This window comes from Tympanuchus pallidicinctus, unplaced genomic scaffold (genome assembly GCF_026119805.1).
Source record: "Tympanuchus pallidicinctus isolate F22 unplaced genomic scaffold, pur_lepc_1.0 scaffold1, whole genome shotgun sequence".
NCBI lineage: Eukaryota > Metazoa > Chordata > Aves > Galliformes > Phasianidae > Tympanuchus > Tympanuchus pallidicinctus.
The window spans coordinates 68,806,760-68,827,216 of NW_026294618.1; the positions used below are offsets into that span (position 1 = coordinate 68,806,760).

At 36.3% G+C, this 20,457-nt stretch overlaps 1 protein-coding gene and 1 long non-coding RNA gene across 2 annotated transcripts in view; one reads left to right on the top strand and one right to left on the bottom strand.

The window, feature by feature from the left end:
- The window catches only part of WDR27 (WD repeat domain 27), an 89,293-nt gene extending 69,199 nt beyond the window's left edge, over positions 1 to 20,094 (bottom strand). The window contains exons 1-16 of the mRNA XM_052695463.1: positions 19,792 to 20,094; positions 18,444 to 18,585; positions 16,354 to 16,478; positions 15,789 to 15,902; positions 15,256 to 15,307; positions 14,136 to 14,206; positions 13,185 to 13,299; positions 12,469 to 12,601; positions 12,104 to 12,207; positions 11,656 to 11,723; positions 10,854 to 10,987; positions 9,246 to 9,319; positions 8,030 to 8,108; positions 5,700 to 5,771; positions 4,397 to 4,500; positions 2,173 to 2,262 (exon numbers count right to left, since the gene is read on the bottom strand). Of these exons, the coding sequence (XP_052551423.1) occupies positions 2,173 to 2,262; positions 4,397 to 4,500; positions 5,700 to 5,771; positions 8,030 to 8,108; positions 9,246 to 9,319; positions 10,854 to 10,987; positions 11,656 to 11,723; positions 12,104 to 12,207; positions 12,469 to 12,601; positions 13,185 to 13,299; positions 14,136 to 14,206; positions 15,256 to 15,307; positions 15,789 to 15,902; positions 16,354 to 16,478; positions 18,444 to 18,585; positions 19,792 to 19,983 (1,669 nt within the window). The 5' untranslated portion in view covers positions 19,984 to 20,094. The remainder of the gene's footprint in view (positions 1 to 2,172; positions 2,263 to 4,396; positions 4,501 to 5,699; positions 5,772 to 8,029; positions 8,109 to 9,245; positions 9,320 to 10,853; positions 10,988 to 11,655; positions 11,724 to 12,103; positions 12,208 to 12,468; positions 12,602 to 13,184; positions 13,300 to 14,135; positions 14,207 to 15,255; positions 15,308 to 15,788; positions 15,903 to 16,353; positions 16,479 to 18,443; positions 18,586 to 19,791) is intronic.
- Positions 1 to 20,457, top strand: part of LOC128086655 (uncharacterized) — a 631,060-nt gene that overhangs the window by 589,000 nt on the left and 21,603 nt on the right. The window lies entirely within an intron of this gene.

A 20,457-nucleotide genomic window follows, 5' to 3' on the forward strand; every position in this document is an offset into this window, starting at 1 on the left:
GAATGCTTAACTTTCAATGCTTAAAAGCTGATTTTTCAAAGCTGCAAAGTACTAAAGACTAATAATGTAATTGGTGAGCTCTAACTTCAAAGTTCAGTCTCATAAAACACAAAACAGCAGTTACAAAAGAATCACTAAGCTAACTCATCCACAAACAAAGATAGCCATAATTTCCTAAATTCAGTCAAGCAGTATTTTCAAGAAACATCTCTGAAATTCAATTTGAAAAAGGAAAAAAATAAAAATAAAAAAAAATCACAGTATTAATCAAAAGAAAAGTGTCCAAGCATAAGTTAAATTGATTTTTTTCAATGGACTCTGAAAGTCGCTTTTCAAATGTTGCAGTATTTTATTTCACTCATTAGGTTTTTATTACTGAGCTGTTTCTATAAAGAGACAATGAAAATGCCACTGCAGCAGTTTCCATAGGACTACTTCATTAGTTAAAACATAAATAATTAACAATGTGTTTACTGGGGATAACTTTAAGAATTATAATCCCCCCTCAATTGCAAAAAGCCTCTACAGGAATCACACTTCCCCACTTTGACATCAAAATGAGATAAACAAGATTAGAAAACCATGAAGAAGGAACTTCAAAAGTCAGAAACATCATCAGAAGCTAAAGTTTCTTAATTGTGTCCAAATTTATATCGATGCTGATCAGAAAATAAGAAAGTATGTTAAAATTAGCAAATTTCAGTCCATATTGCATTCCTAATTTGTCCAGATGAAGTCTAATTTGCTTCATACAAAATTAAAACATTTAAAGTGCTCATGCTGCCCTCTAGTGCACATTTTCTTCTCAGTCAACTGAAGTCCTATTTCAAATATTTTAAATCCAAATTAGAGGAAAACTAACAGATTTAAGCCAACTGTAATACAATGGAAAACACAACAGCAATAGAGGGGCAGCAAAGTTCCAGGCAACAGCAAACAAGAACATGCTAAAATGCAGCAACCACAGACACAGAGTCAAACAACAACCTGTTTACATCCAGAAGGCCTCAGGTAGGTAGGGAACCCCAGCAAAAGATGCCTTTACCTCCACTGCCTATACTTAATTGAGGTTTGGGAAGAGGTGGATCCTGTCTCCACCCCTTTTGGCCACTTAGGTACATTGCATGCACCTGAGCTCCTCTGGATTGGCCCTGCTTTCCCACAAGCTGCTTAACTACTGCTTCAAGCTGTGACTGAGCATTTCTGCTACAGCCAGCAATTAATATCTTCTCTGGTAATGTACGTCTGCAAAAGGGTTTATAAAGAAGGTATTTTAATTAACAAATAATAAAAAACAAGCAGAAAGCAACAAAAAACAAAACAAACAAACAAAACTGTGTAGGTACTGGGTAAGTACTTACTTTACTCCCAAAGCAAAACTTTATGCAATGGCTTTGGTTTTGTAAAATCACTTAGAAGCTTTTTATTACCGTTATGAGAATAAAATTTAAAAAAAAAAAAAAAAAAAAAAGAGAGACTTTAAGAGAGAGACTTTAAAAAAAATGAGAGACTTTAAGAAAATCTGAAGTTTGAGTAAGAACCTAAGGCTCCAGGTCCCCAGTATCTCCAAGAACAAAGAACACAAAGTGAAGAAAATGTCAGCTGGCTTGAAAGAGTCCAGTCAACTCAAAACAGACTGTGTTCAGGATTCTCATATCCTGAAGCACATTAGCTGGTTTTGTAAGAAGAGTTTTTCAAAAGGGCCCAAGCTGGATGTAACCCTTCTATAAGCTGATCAACATCACCTGTACTTCATAACAGAACACAGACACCTGAGGAGGCAACGCTGATTGGAATGCACATCTACTTTAATTGAAAGCTTTGGGGAACAAACCTCTAAATAGTAGGCTTAAAGCAAAGTTGTTGTTATCTCCTCTTTTTTCTGTATAAATACATTTTTAATAATCAGCAAAATGCAGGTGTTAATGCTGCTATATTTAAAAAAAAAAAAATGTTTTTTGTTTCCATTTCTCAATTTAAATAAATAAATAAATAGCAAGTTTTAAATTACCAAACAAACTTATCAGGCATTAACTTCTACTCCCTGAATCAGAAGCATTTCTTACTCCTGTTCTTTTGAGGGTGTTGTAAGTGAAATCTGTTTATTAACATGGCACTTTATGTTAAACTCAATTGTATACTACTCTTTGCTAACGCAGTTCACAAATTTACCTGCAAAAACATGCCGTGTATTGGTGAGATCAGAGTTGAACATCAGTACAGTCTTGTTAGCCAGCCCACAGGCCAGGTAATTTCCATCCCCTATAAAAAGATTCTGATGATTTATGTTTGAAAGCAAAAAAGGAAATAACATGCTATCCTTATACATAAAAATTACACATGCCACTGCAACAAAACAAATACTAAGTATATATTTCACATCAAACAAATTTTTTGCGTGAACATCACAAGCTCATACTGCCAAATTTAGTATGAATTTGTACACTATTTCTTCTGTTCCTGACATATTTTCACAACACGTACTCATGACAGAAATTTACTTTATATGTGTGCTACAAATTTTAAGTATATAAATTTTTAGCAGTCATATAAATGTTTCCTGACTTAAACTCATTTTTCATATTGTCATCTTAAAAGCTATATCCGTTTCTCATATATATCAGCACATAGCAGTCATCCTGGATGTCCTTAAAAGTTACAGATTTCTTGTCAACATCATAAAATAATCCCCAAAGCTATTCAAGCACAGTTGGATGGATGGTTCATTTATGTTATTGATAAGTAGGGACCACGCAGTGTCAGGTTTGACTCCCCTAATGTTTCTATTAAAATAATTAAAGCAGCAAATTGATCTATTGGGGAAAAACAACAAACAAACAAACAAAAAAAGAAAAAAGAAAAAAAGTAAGTGGAATGAGAGAGAAAGCAGAATTGCATGATTCAAATCAGTGGACGCTACTGGGTTCACTGTGAAATGCATTTTTTAAAAGCAGCATCTTCTTCCGAACTTCTTCCTATGTCTCCAGAGCACATGTGGAAAGGGTGACAAAATGTGTCATGTTTGACTGTTGATTCACCAGTCTGCTGCTCTCCACTAAGTCAGAACCATCCACCTTGCTGTTTCAGAATTCCACATCATATTTTTTTCCAAACAAATAGTGAAAATAGAAATGGATAAGAGATCCATATTTATAATCTCTGAGAACCAGTTCCTAAAAGTTAATTTTAAAAAATCAGATGCAAAATGGAGGAGTGGAATATGTTAAAAAAAAGCGTCCCAGAATTTTCTTCTATCTTACTAACTATTAAATACACCAGCATACTAAATTGTCAGTGCTACGTTTTGATTTTACCTCACCACCAATATTTCAGCTGGCTTTTTCTCCAGATGTCAGTAATTAAATACAATAAATAATGATCTAAAATATTTTTCTCTCAAAAATAACATATCTACTTCTAAACAAAATACTCAAAGAAATGCATGCCCCACACTCCCCATAGTCTTTAAGCTGTAGGGTAGTGCTCTTCTGCAGAAGTCTCCCTAATTTTTCTAAGATTTTGAGAGAATGTATTTTCAGAGTGAGAGCTGATTGGTAAGTTTGAAGCTCACATACCATTGCAAGAAATAAGGTCTCCACAACTGATCTCCCTTATGGGCCATAAAAATAATTTCTTACAGGTCTGTAGGGAACACTTAGGGTTGAGGTATGCTTTAGGAAGTTACAGACTACTTTAGCTTACTTTTATTTCTTGAAGATGAAAGTTGTTCTAGTGCCCAAAATACTTATAAAGATACATATTTTTAAATACTTTGTATATCCTGTGGTTTGCAGCACGTGCATTGACATAATAACGTACTCAGTGATATACTTTATTGCTGTCCTAGGAAAAGGTTCCTGTATAATATTTACCTGGATTGGAAATGACAAAAGCTATGACAAGACTTGCTTCTCCAAAGCCTTTAAAAAATATATCCTTCTTTGGATTATATTCAAGAATTCTTTTTTATAGTTTTAATAGATGTGTAAATACTGAATGATCTTCAAATTAAAAAAAAAAAAAAAAAAAAAAAAAGGAGTATTCTGATTCTTTTGAAACAGAACTTCAGCTTCTAACATGCCTTAATGACACCAAGTACATGACTCAGAAGATAACCTTCTGAAGTGTTAGACCACTAATTTTCAAGTTGTGGTGGAAAAGTGATGGAATGGGGCCAAAAGCAAACAAGATAGAAAATCAATGGAGAATTAGAATCATTTGACACATATTAGCAGATTGCATAGTTTTGCAAGTTAAAAAGTGATGACCAGGCAGCAGATGCCAGATTTTTCTAGGAGTTTACCTAGGAAAACCATAGCTTTTATAAACACTGCACAAATTTTGTTGTTCTGTCTCCACAAGGTCACAACAGTACATTTAATGAAACTGTACATACCAGAATACTGAACACAACAAATTCTAGTTGGTTGAAAACTAACGGATGTTTCTGCCTCATGGTTGATTGGAGGAGAACTTTCCAGTGGATATTCTTTATTTTTCCTTCAGAAAAATAATTTTTTTTTAAAAAAAAAAAAAGGAAAAACAGAAAGAGGAAAAATATTGAGATGTCTAAACCTAATTTATTGCCATTTCAATAATGAAATAAATATCACTTGCAGAGTTATTCTAAATATTTTTATGTGTATATTTCCTGGAGAATTTATGCTAAATCCAGAATAAGCATCAGAATAAATTAAAAATTATCATAATTAAATTACATCAACAACTATTATGAATTTATGAAAGAATTAACACAGCATTTTACAAAAAAAAATCAAATTTCTTAAATTACATAATTATCTAGTGAAATTAATTAAAAATGCAAACTACCTTGCTGTGAGAGTAAGCAATATGAAAAATACTTCTGCATATAAACAGAAATAGAACATTGATCATCTACTTAACAGCACTCTGCACAAAACAATAATTGTTGACTAGGTTAAGCCTCCACAATAACGTAAATCAATTATGAAATCATCTGAAGTATTCTAAGGGCTTGTCTATGTGCACATTATTAAAATTTTAAGAAACAGTTTAAGAAAAAGAAGAAAAACATCATTCATCCTTTATTTTTATGTTTGCAACACATAGAAGAATGACTTTATACAGTAGAAAGAGAAAAAAATGTGTGTAATATTCTCATATAACATACCACATCAATTAACAAAACAATGCCAGTTTCTTAAAAACATTATCTCTTGTGTCCACAATGACTGTGAATCCACTGATCAAATCAACCATCACAGAATTGCAGGGGTTGGAAGAGACCTCAAAAGATTGAGTCCAATTCCCCTGCTAACGCAGGTGCCTTACAATAGATTGCATAGGTAGGCATCCGGACAGATCTTGAATATCTCCATATCTCAACAACCTCTCTGGACAACTTTTTCATGTATATTCTATTTAACTCCATTACACTAAGCTTGATTAGGCTCAAGACAACATAACTTTAGAAGTAAAAGAGGCATATGATATGAAATCATGAAAACTCGCTGTGTCACATTCAGCTATTTTTCTTATTAGAATTGCAGGTGAAGATCTGAATCACTTGCTACAGTCATTTTACAGCAAATTTACAGTGTGTTTTAGTTCCATAGATACTCCTAACTAAAGTTATGAGAGAAGCAGTTACAAAACATATTTATGATAGAATTCATTTAAATTTGTTCCTCCTCTAAAGCAGTTGCTATATTACCTACCCTTTAAAACTGGTCTTGCACTTTGATACATTATTTTTCTTCAGTTTAGTATTTGGAGAAAACATGGCCATTCTACGAGAAAGAACAGAGACTATTATATGAAACATTCATTGTTTCATGAGAGAAGCAGGGTTTTCTTGTGGTAGTTTTTTTGACAAACAAAAAACAATCCTAGTTACTTCTTACTGTTTATGTATACTCCTAATGTCTGTAAGTAAGACAATGTACACGCTGAATGATAAAAAGATGACTTTGTAGTGATTTATAATATTCCAGTTTCAGCTGAAGTTTTGCTTTCCATGCTTTATTTGTTGGACAGTGCATTCTGATTGCCAAAGTCCATTAAGATGAAGTATTCAGGTATTTCTTTCTGCAGATTGAATGAATAAGAGTAGCTTCAAGAAAAACACAGAATGCCCAATAAAGATTTAGAAAGAAAATTGGAACAACCAAAAGGGGAGAGTAATTTTTGAGTTAGCAAAACATGCAGCGCAATTCCTTCCTAGAGCAGTACAGGAAAAAAATCATTACCATAAGCACAAAGCAAATGGAACAAAGACAGTCTTTGCTATATCTGAGCAGAATTATTATAGGTTTCTAAGCTACGTTCCCTGAAAAAAAATGGAGTCTAGACTCTCTGGAAACTATGCTTAGCAAACACAGCTCTAAATCTTTTAGTAGCAGCAGCACAGCATATATTAAAAATTGAGACATTTCTTAGCAAAACCTGCAAGAGCTTGAGCTGTATTCAGATCACTCTGAAACGTGAAAGACACTCCATCTTGCAGTACATTTTAACACTCTGTTTCAACAGTTTATCTTCACATGTCTGAAACTTCAGGAAAACACAGGGGAGATATTTTTGGTTAAGGGAGAAGTCTGACACCACATTCAAAAGTAATTTAGGATATTCCACAGTGAACACTGTGTGGTGGGATAAATGAATGGTTTTCATCTATCCCACACATCATCACAATGATGGCACACATCATCACAACCAAAAGCTCCTTTAACTGACAAGCAAAGCTACAAACGAGATATAAGAGATGCAGGAGAAAATTCATAGATGTCCTTAAGCCAGATATAGTTTCCTCTGAAACTTCTATCTATTGCTGGGGACAGTTTCAGTCATGTTCTCAAGGGATGCTTCAGTAGTGGCTTCGATTAAACAAGGAAATTCTAGATCATGGAATTAGGAATGAGATGAATAGAACTTTTTTTTAAACTAGTAGTCCAGTGACTGTATTCATCCAATCTTATCCAAAGCTTTTAGGTTGAGAGAAACTGGAGAGAAAAGACAACACAATCTCTATATTCACAGAATTAGGAACACAAACAGAACATTCAGAAATCAGCAAAAACAGGTTCATCATTTCAAAATGATTGAATCTATTTTGAGGTCCCAGTCTTTAACGGTTTTTCTCAGTAGATAAAAACCACAGACCCAGTTGCAATCTGAATATGTGGTCATAAGCAGACTTTCACTAAGATCACTTAAAAGAAATCTATTGCTGACAGGTAAAAGCTGGCTCTTAATTTCTCAGTTCCAATATTCACTTGCATTCAAAGTAAGGGTATTTTCTCATGTAATACCTTGCACCATTCTACTTATGTTCTAACAACTATACTACAAAAGGATGTTGTTGTCCAGAATAATCTATGACAAAAATGAAGTGCCATCTCTATGATCTATCTGTGGCTCTGAGAAACTGACAAATTCTCCATTCATGTGGGGAACACTAACAAAACACTACTCATTTCATCTGTGAGTGTGAGTTCTCCATCCAAAGATAAACCTTTAAAAGCCAGCAAAAAACAGGCAAAGCTACAGCAAACTTTTGGAGAAGTGTTCCTCAAGTGATTTTAGAAGCTCCTAATAAAAAATAAAAATAAAAAACAACAATCCTGAAGGTTCTTCAAAAATAACACCATGCCAATAAAGAGAGGTTGTACAGCTCATAAAATTGTAACATGGCCCATCTCAAAGGATGGTTGAGAGGAAATAAATGGCATACTTCTCCCTGTGTTGATCTGAGAATGCTACATGTGAGTAGAACAAGTGAAAGAACTAACTGGGTTTAAGTGACATAGTATTTAGAAACAGACACTGTGTAAATGTATACAGAAGTTTTCATTTCAAGACCACTTGCAATTGATCACTGATCAAAAGCTGTGAAAATTTACAATGTTTTTAAAAGGACTATGTTTGTTAAAATCATATATATTTTTCATGGGTGATCAATTTCACAGTGGTGAGACTATGCATCTCTATTACATGACAAAATATCAGATCCCAGTAAAACAGATAAAATACAAGTGTATCTACTCACTGTGGTGCAGCTGTATAACCCGATGACTTAATTTTATTATGAAAAACCAGTGGTTGATCTTTCACGGTGCTTTTCACTCCTATAGTAAAATAATATTCACTGAAGAGCTTCCTAATGTGGCGTTACATTTTTACAAGTTTATGGATATACAGTTATGCTAGAACAATGGCAATTTTTAATGTCTCCTTGTAATACAAAACACAATTATGATCAGCTACTTCAAAAGACTGAGAAAAGGAAAGAAATGAACTATCTCTTTGCATAATATCCCTCCTCAAATAATATCAAGTAGGAATTTCTCTAAACTTTGAACTAACAAAAAATACTGTTCTAAGGAACTTTTTTCATCATTTACTCGTGAATGTATTCTGTAGTTGCCTACTTTATGCTTAGGTTTTCTATTTACTAGCTATAAAATACACACAACTTACATTTGGAATATATCTAAAGATCTGAAACAAACTGGCTAGTAGGTGCACATAAATGACTGTTCTTTTATGTGGCTTGAGGAGTCATTAATAATGGCTGCATTCACCCTCTTGTAATAACATTCCTGAAGGGCAGCTTCCAGCTCAAAACTAAATACGAGCATTTCATATCAGCAGAAATGACCTAATTAAATTTAAAAGGCGGGAGTGGGAGGGTGTGGAAATCTTGTTCATATTCCAAGGGAAAACCTTCAGGTGCATTGTGAGTGATCGCATGGGCACATTTACCAGTGCTGAGGGTAGACACATCTTTAGCTTCCATCAGCTATCACTTCTCTATATGTAATCACAAAGGAGAAAATGGTCCTTCCTAAAGAATGCCTGACACCACTTGCTCTGAGATATCATAGGATTTCCTTAGAACAACTAAGATATGTTTAACTAAAAATGAGAAAGAAAGTCAAGTTATATAGAAAATTATATTCCACGCTATGAAAAGATATGAAAAAATGTAAGCATTCTACATACTTTAACTCTTTCAAAATTGACATTTCTCAGAAGACTATGTTTTAAAAAAGAAAAACATCACACTATCATCATTTTCACTACAAATATTTGGGTACAATATGAAATACTACTAGAAAAATAACATTCTGTCTAATAAAATCAAAATAAAATACATATAACTTAAAAAATAAATATATTGCTTAGAATAGGCACCAGACAGTCTTTTACTGTTTTTAAAAATATGACTTTATTAATTCATATCAAGATTGTTTTACACTTACCATGTGTTTTACTTGGACGTTTTTTATTTTTATTTAAATTTTTACACAATGGAGATGTTGGCAACAGAGGACACCTAATTATAAAAAAATAAATAAATAATTGATAAATTCAATGGACAAAATCAGATTAGGAAAAGGTGTCAAAACTTATTTTTACTAATTTGTGATAATCTACACATGACATTTTCACTTCACTTCACTATACACATCAGGTTTTTCTGCGACGTGAAATTTCAGTGTTTTCACAAAAGTCATTTCAAGGACCATGAAGGACCAGACACTCATTGAGAACTATCACCATGGATTTGCCAGGGAAGTGATGCTACACTGACTTCATAAACTTTTGTGATTAAGCGATTATCTTGTAGACAAAAGGAAAGTGGTTCATATGGTTTACCTGGACTTGAATGCTTTTGCCATTGTCTCCCATGAGATCCTCATAGAGAGGCTGATGAAGTCTGGGCTGGAGGAGCACACAGCAAGAACAGCCAGGCCCAGAAGTGATTGGTGGCACAAAGTCTAGCAAGGAATCAAATAACTAGTGGAATACTTCAACGATCAGTCCTGAGACCAATCCTGTTCAACATCTGCATTAGTAATCTGGATGGTGGAGTGTGTCCTTATCAAGGCTTCAGAAGACACCACAGAACTGGGAGAATGAATGATACACTAGAGGGTTGTGCAGCCATCCAGAGATCCTGACAGGCTGGAGAAGTGTACTGGCAAAAGCATCAACAAGTTCAACAGGGAAGAGTGCAGAGTCCTGCATATAGGGAAGAAAAACTCCAGGCTCCAATACATGCAGGGGACCAGCAAGTCCAGAAAAGGACCTGAGGATGCTGGCAAACCCCATACAGGAAGTGAACCAGCAATGCGCTCTTTCAGCAAAAATGGACAATGGTGTCATGTGGTGCACCAAGAAGTAATGCCACCAGGTCAAAGCAGGTGATCCTTCCCCTCTGCTCTGTTTTAGTGTTCAGGATTACATCCCCCAGTTCAAGACAGACACTGTGCTACTAGAGGGAGAGTTTAGCAAAGAGCCACAAAGACAATGAAGGGACAGTAGTGTCTCTCTTGTGAGGAAAGACTGAGAAAGTTTGGACTGTTCAGCCTAGAGAAGAGGAGACTCAGCAGGGATTTTTCCAGTGTATACCTGAAGGGTCAGTGCAAAAGAGATTGTGCCCAGTGGTGTCCAGTGACAAGAAAAGAAGTAATGTTCACAAACTGGAACACAGGGAGTCCCAGCTAACTACCAAAAAGCATTTCTTCACTGTTCAGTTGACCAAACGCTGATACTGGTTTCTCAGAGAGGCTGCAGAGTCTCCTCTTGGAAGGTGCTCAAAAGCGAACTGGACTTGGGCCCTGCTCTGAGTGTCCCTGCTTTAGAAGGGACCTCCAAGATGACCTCCAGATGTCCCTTCTGGTCCCAACCACTCTATGCAATTTAGTAATTTCTCCCACTCAGTACAATAAAGCAGGACAGGGAAACAAGTTAATCCAAGTCAGAAAATAACACTGTACAAGAGCATGTGATATACCTAACTGTCAGAAAAACAAATGCATTATCCAATTTTGAAAAAAATAAGAACATTTTAAGTTATTCTGTACCTGGCAATGACTGATAGACTCCCTTCATTTCCACTTTTAAGAATACCACTCTGCTGAGATGTCACCAACAAAGCAGGGTTAACTTCCAACACAGCGATGATGTCTTCAAACATTGAAGTGATCAAGCATAAAACCTGCAATAATTACACTATAAAATAGCACAACATGTACTTCACAATTTAAGCTCTAACACAAAGGTATTTATAACAGAGAATGAAACTGTTTTTTAATAATGAAAATTACTCAGAGATATCCATAGATTTGGTCTCACAGCATTAAGCAGTAAAAAGTACTTCATGGTGTCCTTCAAAATATGCTTATGGTGCTTGTATGTAATATTATATGTATATATTTCATTTCCTAAAAAAGCTCTTTTGCTGATTTTCCACAGAAATTTTCTCACAACTCAGTTTTTGCAGATTTCTTGGAAAGATTCAGAAGTTCATCCCAGCATCTGTTTGAGGAAAAGGTGTAACAACGTTTTTACCTTTTTTTCCTCTAAGGCAGCGCCTCTGCCACCTCAGTGGTCATTCTTGACATTCAAGGTACACACCAAACACCATAAAAAACAATTCACCTTTTGCTTTCTAGTCACTTCAGATAGTATTCAAATTTTGAGAACTATTAAAACTAGAAAACTCCTTAAAGAATCATCTCCAGCGAAATAACTCTGCAATTCACATTTTGAATAAATAGAAAAGTATACATGTACATGATTTGTATACAAAATGCAGAATTAACATTTATAAAAAATAACTGGAAATGTAAACATTCGTTAAATAAATGCTAAATATATACTCACCTTTCCATTAACTGCTTTCTTCATTAATGAACACAATCTAGCAAATTGAATGCTGAGGCCACTGTAATCTTCACCAAAAAGAACATAGTGGTAAGAGATGTATTTACATTTAAAAGGGAAAAAAATTTACTCATACTGTTTTGATATAATCATAACCCACGATTTTCAGTATATACCCATCTAGCTTACAGCCACATCATGAAGTATGAGTAGAATAACATGCCTTGTAATTAGCTTGCTAAATTGAATAAGAATTCATTAGTAACCACTACAAAAATCTAGTACTGACACATGTTCTGAAACAAGTCATCTGTGACAGAAAAGCACAGTAAAATTAATTTCTAAATTAAAATATTAAAAAACATTTTTTGCTGTATTAACTATTTCATATCAGCCAACAAAGAAAAGCAATCATGTTAGATTGTAACCAGACATTTTCTAATGATACCTTTGTAACATAAAAACGCTTCCAGTTCTAAGTTCGCTAAGTTTATTAATAATAAGCCAGTAGAGGTTCCTATCCAAAAATAGCTTCTATTCTGGGCACAGCATCTATTAGGAAAAAAAAAAAAGAAAGAAAGAAAACATGCCTGAGTATGATAAAGAGGCTTTTTTGTTTGTTTGTTTGTTTTTTTTACTATATAAGACACAGTAATACTAGCTAACTTGATTCCAATATGACAAATATAATAAGCTATCCCATAGAAGATTTTAAATGCATTTTTAAAATCTGTAGTTCAAAAGAAAAAGTTTCAATTAAAATTGATGCTGTGAAAATAACCTAAGAACCTGGTGATATTTTAAAGGACTTACATATTTTCTTCACTGTGGAAACATACTGAATAGTCACAGTGTTCAATTAGGAGAACAGGCAGTGATGCTTCCACTGACCCCTCTGGTTTCATGCTGTTTGTTTTGCAAAGTTCAGAAGCATTTTGCCTTCCACCTAAAAAAAAACAACAATCAACAATATAATCAGTCAACAAAACAATGAAATAAGGCAAACAGAAGGGATTTAAGAGAGAATTAAAATTAATGCAGTAAAATAGCATGAAATAAGACCACACTATCTTTCAATTTCAAAAGATGGAGATGTCTTGAGCCAGAGAATCACCTTGCTGAGGTGCAATCATTATTCATTTATAAGTACTCAGTGTTATAAAATTATCACTGTCAGTTAAATAATATATCATGGGCGCTCCGGTATAAACATAAAACAACATAACATAGCAAAACATATAGCATAAAATAACATAACACAGCATAAAATAGAAGATTCTTAGAAGCTTCAAAGGTAACTGAGAAATGGTACTCCACTTAGCCAATGATGTTATTAGATAAATATATGCATAATTCCTCCCTGTATGCCAATCCCCACCTTCATATCAACTTCATAAAAGATTCCATATGACTGAGATTCAAAACTCTATCACTTACACTAACCTTTCATGGCATAAAAGGCACACACACTCAGTAGTCAATAACAATTGAAATATAGCAAAACCAGCATACTAAAAGCACTATGCTACCTAATTCTTCTTCAGATTTCCAGATTTTATTGTAGAATTTCTCTTGCTCTTTCTTTAAGTCAGTATGTGCCACACAGCGGTAACTATGATCACTGCTTAAACTGAAGATCCAAAGCTGAAAGAAAACAAAAGAAAAGCAATGGCAATGAAATTATACAAATATGAGCTAGAGGTTCAATACTGAACTCTGCTTATGTAAGTAATGAATTTTTATTCATCTTACCTGGGACCAGAAATTAAATTACATCTATCTATACCCCAAACTTTTCAAAGGTAATTTCATTATTAGCAGAAGAAGCCATTATCAGTTTGAACAGCATGTCTAATTCCCATATGTTTATGTCTTTTAAAAACTCCTCACAGACTATTACCTACAATTAAAAATCCTAGGCTACCTGCGTGCAATTGCTTAATGGGCCACATAAGTTAATCTCATTAATACCTTTGTCTTTTTAGGCATCACCATATTTACATATTTAACTTTCTTCATGACCCATTGAACACTTACACTGAAGGGAACTTCAATATGCCACAGAAAAAAATCAGATTAATTTATTCCTAGCATTAAATTAAAGAAGAATTCAAATGCTTGAAGTGCATTTATTACATTTTTTCTTAGAATTCCACCACACTAAAATCATGGTCTCTCCCATTTATGTTTATTTGTTTTATTCCTTGGCCAAAAAATGAGAATTCTGCTTTTCATCTTTTTTCCTTTAAAACAGATACTTATAGTATCTCAGTGTACATATACTTACTGATTGCAGTTCTAAAAACTTTAATGGTTTTGAGGAAAAAGTTTGCATTTTGTAATAAAGGTGTTATATTGTTATGTTTGCTAAAATGTTGTAGCATTTTAAAACTAGCATGCAAATTGTGATGCTTCTTGATAGATAAATTAATGATAGTTGACTATTTTGTCACACAGAGATTATTTTTTATGTCTACTACCTGTCCTTCAGCACATCCAGTGATGATCTGTCTCTTTTCTTCATCAATTAGTAGACTTAGCAAAGGAAATGCTGTTCCAAAAAAGTTGCAATCAGTTCCAGAATACACATGAATCAGAAATTTTATTCAAAATTGATAGCTCCTATTTATAAGGAAAGGTAAAAACAAAACAACAACAACAAAACCCTAAAGCAAAGGGTCTTCACTTTTTTTTGTTGCAGTGGGTTTTCCATTTCTAGATCTGTAGCCTGCCTTCCTAAACTGGTATGGCAGATTTTCAGTAACCTTCTATCCACACTGCAGAGGCCATGGTTTGCTGCACCCTTTCACCCAGGCTTAAATAGCAATATTTTTCAGAGCCCCATTGTCAGATCAGCTACTGTTATTCTCATGGCCTTGCTACTACAAACCAGTTCAATCAAAGCAACTGCCACAGGCTCAGAGAGGAGTCATTCCTTCTTCCTCTTCTTTCCTACCATAGGTTTGAGCTCTCCCTTTGCTTTGAGGCATCTACTAATAGGTAAACACAAAGCTTAACAACCATTTCCCACATAGTTCCTTCCCCCAGTCGAAGTGTGCTCCAACTTGCTCTAATTGCACCATAAGCAAGAACAACCAACACAGAATTGGAGCATGTTCTGGTGAAAACCATATGGTTACTCTCAGGAAAAGTACTATTGGAGAGGAGCATCCTTGCTGCACTGACGCTTGTCCTCCTCTCCTTTTGTTCTCATCTTTCTATAAAATGCAGCTTTTGACTTTAAAGTTGATGTATGCCTTCAACAACAAGCCCTGCTAATAAACCTACATATGGTACACTTACAGTATTTCTTTTCATTTCCTACACAAAACTTTTTTTAAAAAAAAAACAACACATAGACAATAGAACTATTTACACATCTCAGTAAATGCCAACAGTTAAATGCATATTCTGTACAAGAACTGTTTATAAAAATACACTGAAACTACCTACCCACTTTAAAGGAAAATATATGACCTAGCATATAGTTTACTAGAAATATTTTTACTAGATCAACTAAACACTTACATACTGATTCTATTTTATTGTTTAGATTGATACCTTTTGCTGTACAAAAGTATATAAAAAAGGAAAATTTACCTGTTAATATCCCTGACTGATACATTAACAGTCCAGTAGAATAGTTCCATACCTGTGAAGAAAAACAAAATAAGATAGGCACCTACTTAGATCTTAGGAAAAAACAAACTTTTAAAGGCCATCAAGTGGTGAAAACGAGGAAATGCAGCCACTGAAAGCGATGCAATATAGTAAGGTTGTTTTTCACAGGGTTTGTTTATTTGTTTGCCTCTTTATCATGTCGGGCTCTGTTTAATCGATAAGTGCCAGAGCTTATTTGCCAGATAATAAAAATCACCAAAGTTCTTCAATGTACTGTTTTGACTATGAAAAACCTTCATTGTCATTAGAAATAAATAAATAAATAAAAATAATTAATTTTTACAATAACTTTACAAGCAATTCTTGAAAACAATATATTGGTCTCTATAATATCAAAGATGACTTTTGCTTAGCTTTCAGCAAATATTTTTAGGAAAAAAAAGACAACATTAATTCAAAAATTCATTAATTCTATTTTTTTTTTTTTTAATGCAGCTCAAGAATTTCCTTGCCTTGAAGCTTCTGTCTTCAGACACCGATACAAGCATATTTTTCTCCCACGTGCAAAACTCAGCAGCAGTCACTGGAGCCAGGTGGCCATTCAATTTAACTAGTATAGCTTCATTCTACGAATAAGAAAGTCAAAATAAAAGCAAAACAGATTTCAAAACAAAGCTGGCAATTAATTCAAGATCTTAATAACTAAGAATTATTGCTAAAAATAATATCAGACTTAGGTTCAAATTACAAACTCAACAAGATTTTCTTAAGCCAAATATAGCCACGTATATCATTCTGCTGGCAGAAAACACCACATGTTGCATTTGCTTTTTCAAAGTGAGTGATAAAGGAGTAATTTTTCAGATGTTTTCAGAACATTGAGATATTATTTAACTTCAACACTTTACTCTGTCATCATTTTTATGACATGTCATTGATAATGCTATTCAGCATTCATTTGTATTTGTTTTCTTCTAAACGAGAATATGAATGCATACATTACCACATTATGATTCTATTGAAAGTGATGAACTTTAAGAAACAACAGCACTGTGGCTACAAAGAATGGTATCTCACCTTTGCACTTAACATGTAGATTCGATTTCCAGCACATACCGCCACTTGTTGATCATCTGGACTAAATCTTACATGAAGAACCAATCTCAGAAGAGTTCCAATAATAATTCCTTGAGGTGTTAACCCTGCAGCAATTTTATTATTACTGAGATTTAAAACTCTGATGCAGCAAGATTCTCACAAACATTGCATAGCAGCTATCTAACAAGACATTTATATCAGTATCTGTCAGGAAAATATTCAGAGTAACCCATCATTTAATAATATATAACAATATGGGTTGGAAGATCATCTAGTCAATTAGACGAGGTTATTGGAAAGCAAAGCACAGAATTATATACCAGTAAGATTTCTCCATCTACCTTCTTGCCTAGACCATATATGGTACTCTTTGCAACACTAATAATAAGCGTGCATATCAAATCTCACTAATGTCAAGGATAGAATTTTTGTAGCAGAATGGCATGTCTAGAGATCCTAGTAGTGCCTTGTTCATTTTGGAGACAGGAAAACCTGATTCAAACCCAGCAGAACAGAGATTTGAAAAATATTTCTGAACATTTTTGATGAATATTTCAGCCACTCAGCCACTAAGCAAGGAGACTTTTCTTCTCCTGGTTTTAATTCTTCTCTGGGAAAAGGCTGAACTGGGGAGTACACCACTACAAATAATTACATAGTAGGATGATAAGAATGGCTTTGAGAACAGACATTTTTCATCCCTCTTATCACCACATCATTATGTTCATCTCAGTCATTTTGTAGATCCACATTTTATGATGCTGCCTTCAACAGTGCACAGATTTTGGACATCTTATCAAGTCTTAGGATTCCATAGGCCGCAAACTAACCAGAACATAGCCACAACAGCTACAGATGTCTTTTTCTAGGTTTTACTCTAGACACTGAGGAGTCTTTCTATAACAGATTAATGCATCAAGGTTTATCAGCACGGAGAGATGAATCACATAAAGAACTCAAGTTCCTGACATTTGATAAAAATAACGTGAAGAAAAATAGTCCAAGACTGTGCAGAGAGCAGTCTGGGCAGAGACAGTCTACACAGCATCTGCTGAAGAGCGTGTGGACAGAGACAGAAAGGTGAAGAAGGAAATCTAGCAGCAGTGAATCTGGCTTTCAAATGTCTTTATATTAAATGTACACAGACTGTCTACTGATCTTCCACTAAGTGACTCTAATTAATTTCCATGTTTGTTTCCCCTGGATTTTTAGTCCGATTTCATGCCCACTCCCTGAATCATTCCCTGAAACTACGTTACACTTGCATGGATTAAAGTGTAACAATAACATTCATTATACAAGTATTTAAAACATTCTAATTTCTTTACAAATGTTTTTTTTTGCGTTTTTTTTTTTTTTTTTTTTTTTTTTTTTTTTTTTTTTTTAATAATATGTAGCTTTGCACATTCACCATGGCAGAGTACGAAACACAATTTCTACACATTAAATGATAGGCAAATCAACATCATTTTTAACAATGATGGGCCACCTGACTCTTCCACAACATTGACACAAAAAGTGGGTCATAAAGCCTCTAAATCATAATGCTATAACAATATGTTTAGGACAGTGTCACTGGGGCACTAGTGAGCCATGACTTGCTCTCTTTCATTCTTCCTATACATTTCAGTCCATTTGAACTGCCATCAGCCGCCATTCAGCTTCAGCCCAGCCCAACCTCAGCTGCGGGTCAGCACCATGGCCAGCTCCCTTCCCTGCCAGCGCGGCAGCGCGCCGGTTATTCGGATGCGGTAAGGCGGTCGGGCTGCGCTACGGCTTGGCATCACCGGGGGAGGGCAACCAGGAAATAAAGCTTTTAGTATCTCGTATCTCTATCTCTAGTATCTCTAAATACTTTTAGAATCGTTGAATCTGAGAGGTTAATGTGTTCTACTCAGAAATAACAGCTTATTATAAAAGTAGTAGTGGAAGAAGGTGTTGGAGGGTCGTTTGTTAAGGTGGTCATTGTTGAGAGATGGGTTCGGCACTGCTAGGCTTATAGGTGGCAGTGAGTGATTCCTTCTATTGCAGATATATCTAATATATATGTTATGTAAATAATACTCTACCGTCTCGCAGTTTCGTTGTGCATTCATCAAGATTCCACACTATCACACGCTCATGGGAAGCTGAGCAGACTAGAAGTGGATTGATTTTACTTCCAAAAGACAGTGCAGAAATTGCATGCTGATGTCCTGACAAACATAATGGCTGACAAAAGTAGGTGGAAAAATAAGTCATTTCAAATTAAAATTAAAAACTATGTAAAATTACACGGATAATGTTCAAAAAATTAACAAAATAACTGTTTCAAATTCATTTTCTTTCATTGTTCCAAAATCACTTAATAATTTACAATATAGCTGTACTGGGATGAAGTAAACTTTCCTTGTAGCAGCTTATATGGTGTTGTTCTGGGTTTTGTGTCTAATCTGGCCACACATAGTTAATGCAAAATATTCAACCATTGCTGAACAGTGCCAGCGGTGTCGAGGCTTTCTCATTTTGCCATTCTGATGTGCCAACTTCCAGCAAGTAGGCTGGGGGCAGGCAGGAAGCAGAGAGCTGATACAGCAGGGCAGCTGCCCCCAGCTGGCGAAAGGACTTTCCCATACCACCTGATATAGAATCATATAATCATAGAATGTTTTGAATTGATATGGACCTTTAAGATCATCTAGTTCCAACCCCCCTGACACAGGCAGGGAAACCTCCCTCTAGACCAGGTTGCTCAAAGCCCCATTCAGCCTGGCCTTGAATGCTTCCAGGGAGGGGGCACCCACAACCTCACTGGGCAACCTGTTCCAGTACAGATTTTCTTCCTAACATCTAGTCTAAATCTAGCCTCTTCCAGTTTAAAACCATTTCCTCTTGTCCCACCGCTACATGCACTTCTAAGAAGTCCCTCCCCAGCTTTCCTGTATGCCTCCTTTGGGTACTTGAAGGCTGCTATAAGTGCTATAAGGTCCTCCGGAGCCTTCTCTTCACTAGGCTCCCAGATCTGTCAGCCTGTCCTCATAACACATCATCTTCAGCAATGAAAGATGTTGAGGAGTTGATCAGAAGGTGACTGGGCACCACTGTGCTTGCAAGAAGCACCTACCTTTGCATCACTTTCTTCCCCTGTCCTTCTCTCATTATGCTGCCTCTATCTCAGCACACAAGCCTTTCTCACTATTGCCCTATGGATCCTCTCGCTCATCCTGGGAGGCAGTGAGCCAGCGGCTGCATACAACTCACCAGCCGCCAGACTCAGGCCACCGAAACCCCTTGAGTTATTCTCATCACAGCAACAGAGCTCACAATAAATGCACCTTCTACACATAGAAGTGAAACCTAATGCTTCATCACCATATTTTTTCTCCATGCCTTCCCTTTTGACGTTTTTCTACAGCGTACAGCGGGAGGTGTTGTTACCTGTGCAGCAGGGCTGCCAGCTGTATTCCAGACGCACAGCTCGTTGCGATTCAGCGGGAAGGCGCAGTGCTGGTGTCCGCACGCCACCTGGACGAGGCACTCCGGCAACCTGGACTTAAACAGACGTTTTTCGCGGACGACCACAGGGTCTTCGCTCCTTCCCCACGAACAGCTGTCGCCCTCGCTTTCCATCCTACAGCGGGGCACCGCCGGCGGCTCGGGGTGCGTCCCGACCTCCTAACTGCGCGGGGGATCGGGACGAAGCAGCCCAGCCGCCGAGCAACGGGCGGGGAGAGAGCTCGTGGGAGGTCACTATGGCAACCGCGACGCTGCCGACGGGTCGCCGAGAGGGACAAGCGCCGCTGCGCGTTGTGCAGTCACACAGGAGCAGGTGGGCGGGGCGGGTTGCCAGAGCGACGGCCGCGCGCGCAGCCCAATTCTCGCGATAGCAGAGGGCTCAGTCTGCGGCAAGCGAGCAGCCCCGCCTGGCCCGCCTGCCGCGGTGCGCGGGAGAGGTGGGGAGGCGGCGGCGGCGGCCGCAACGGCGGTGAGTGGCGGTTGCGGGGCGGGGCTGAGAGGCGGTGCCCGCTTGTCGTGCCGCTGTCCGGGCCGGGTTCGAGGGGAGCGGCGAAGCGAGAGGGGCGGTGCCGGGCCCGGAGGCTCTTC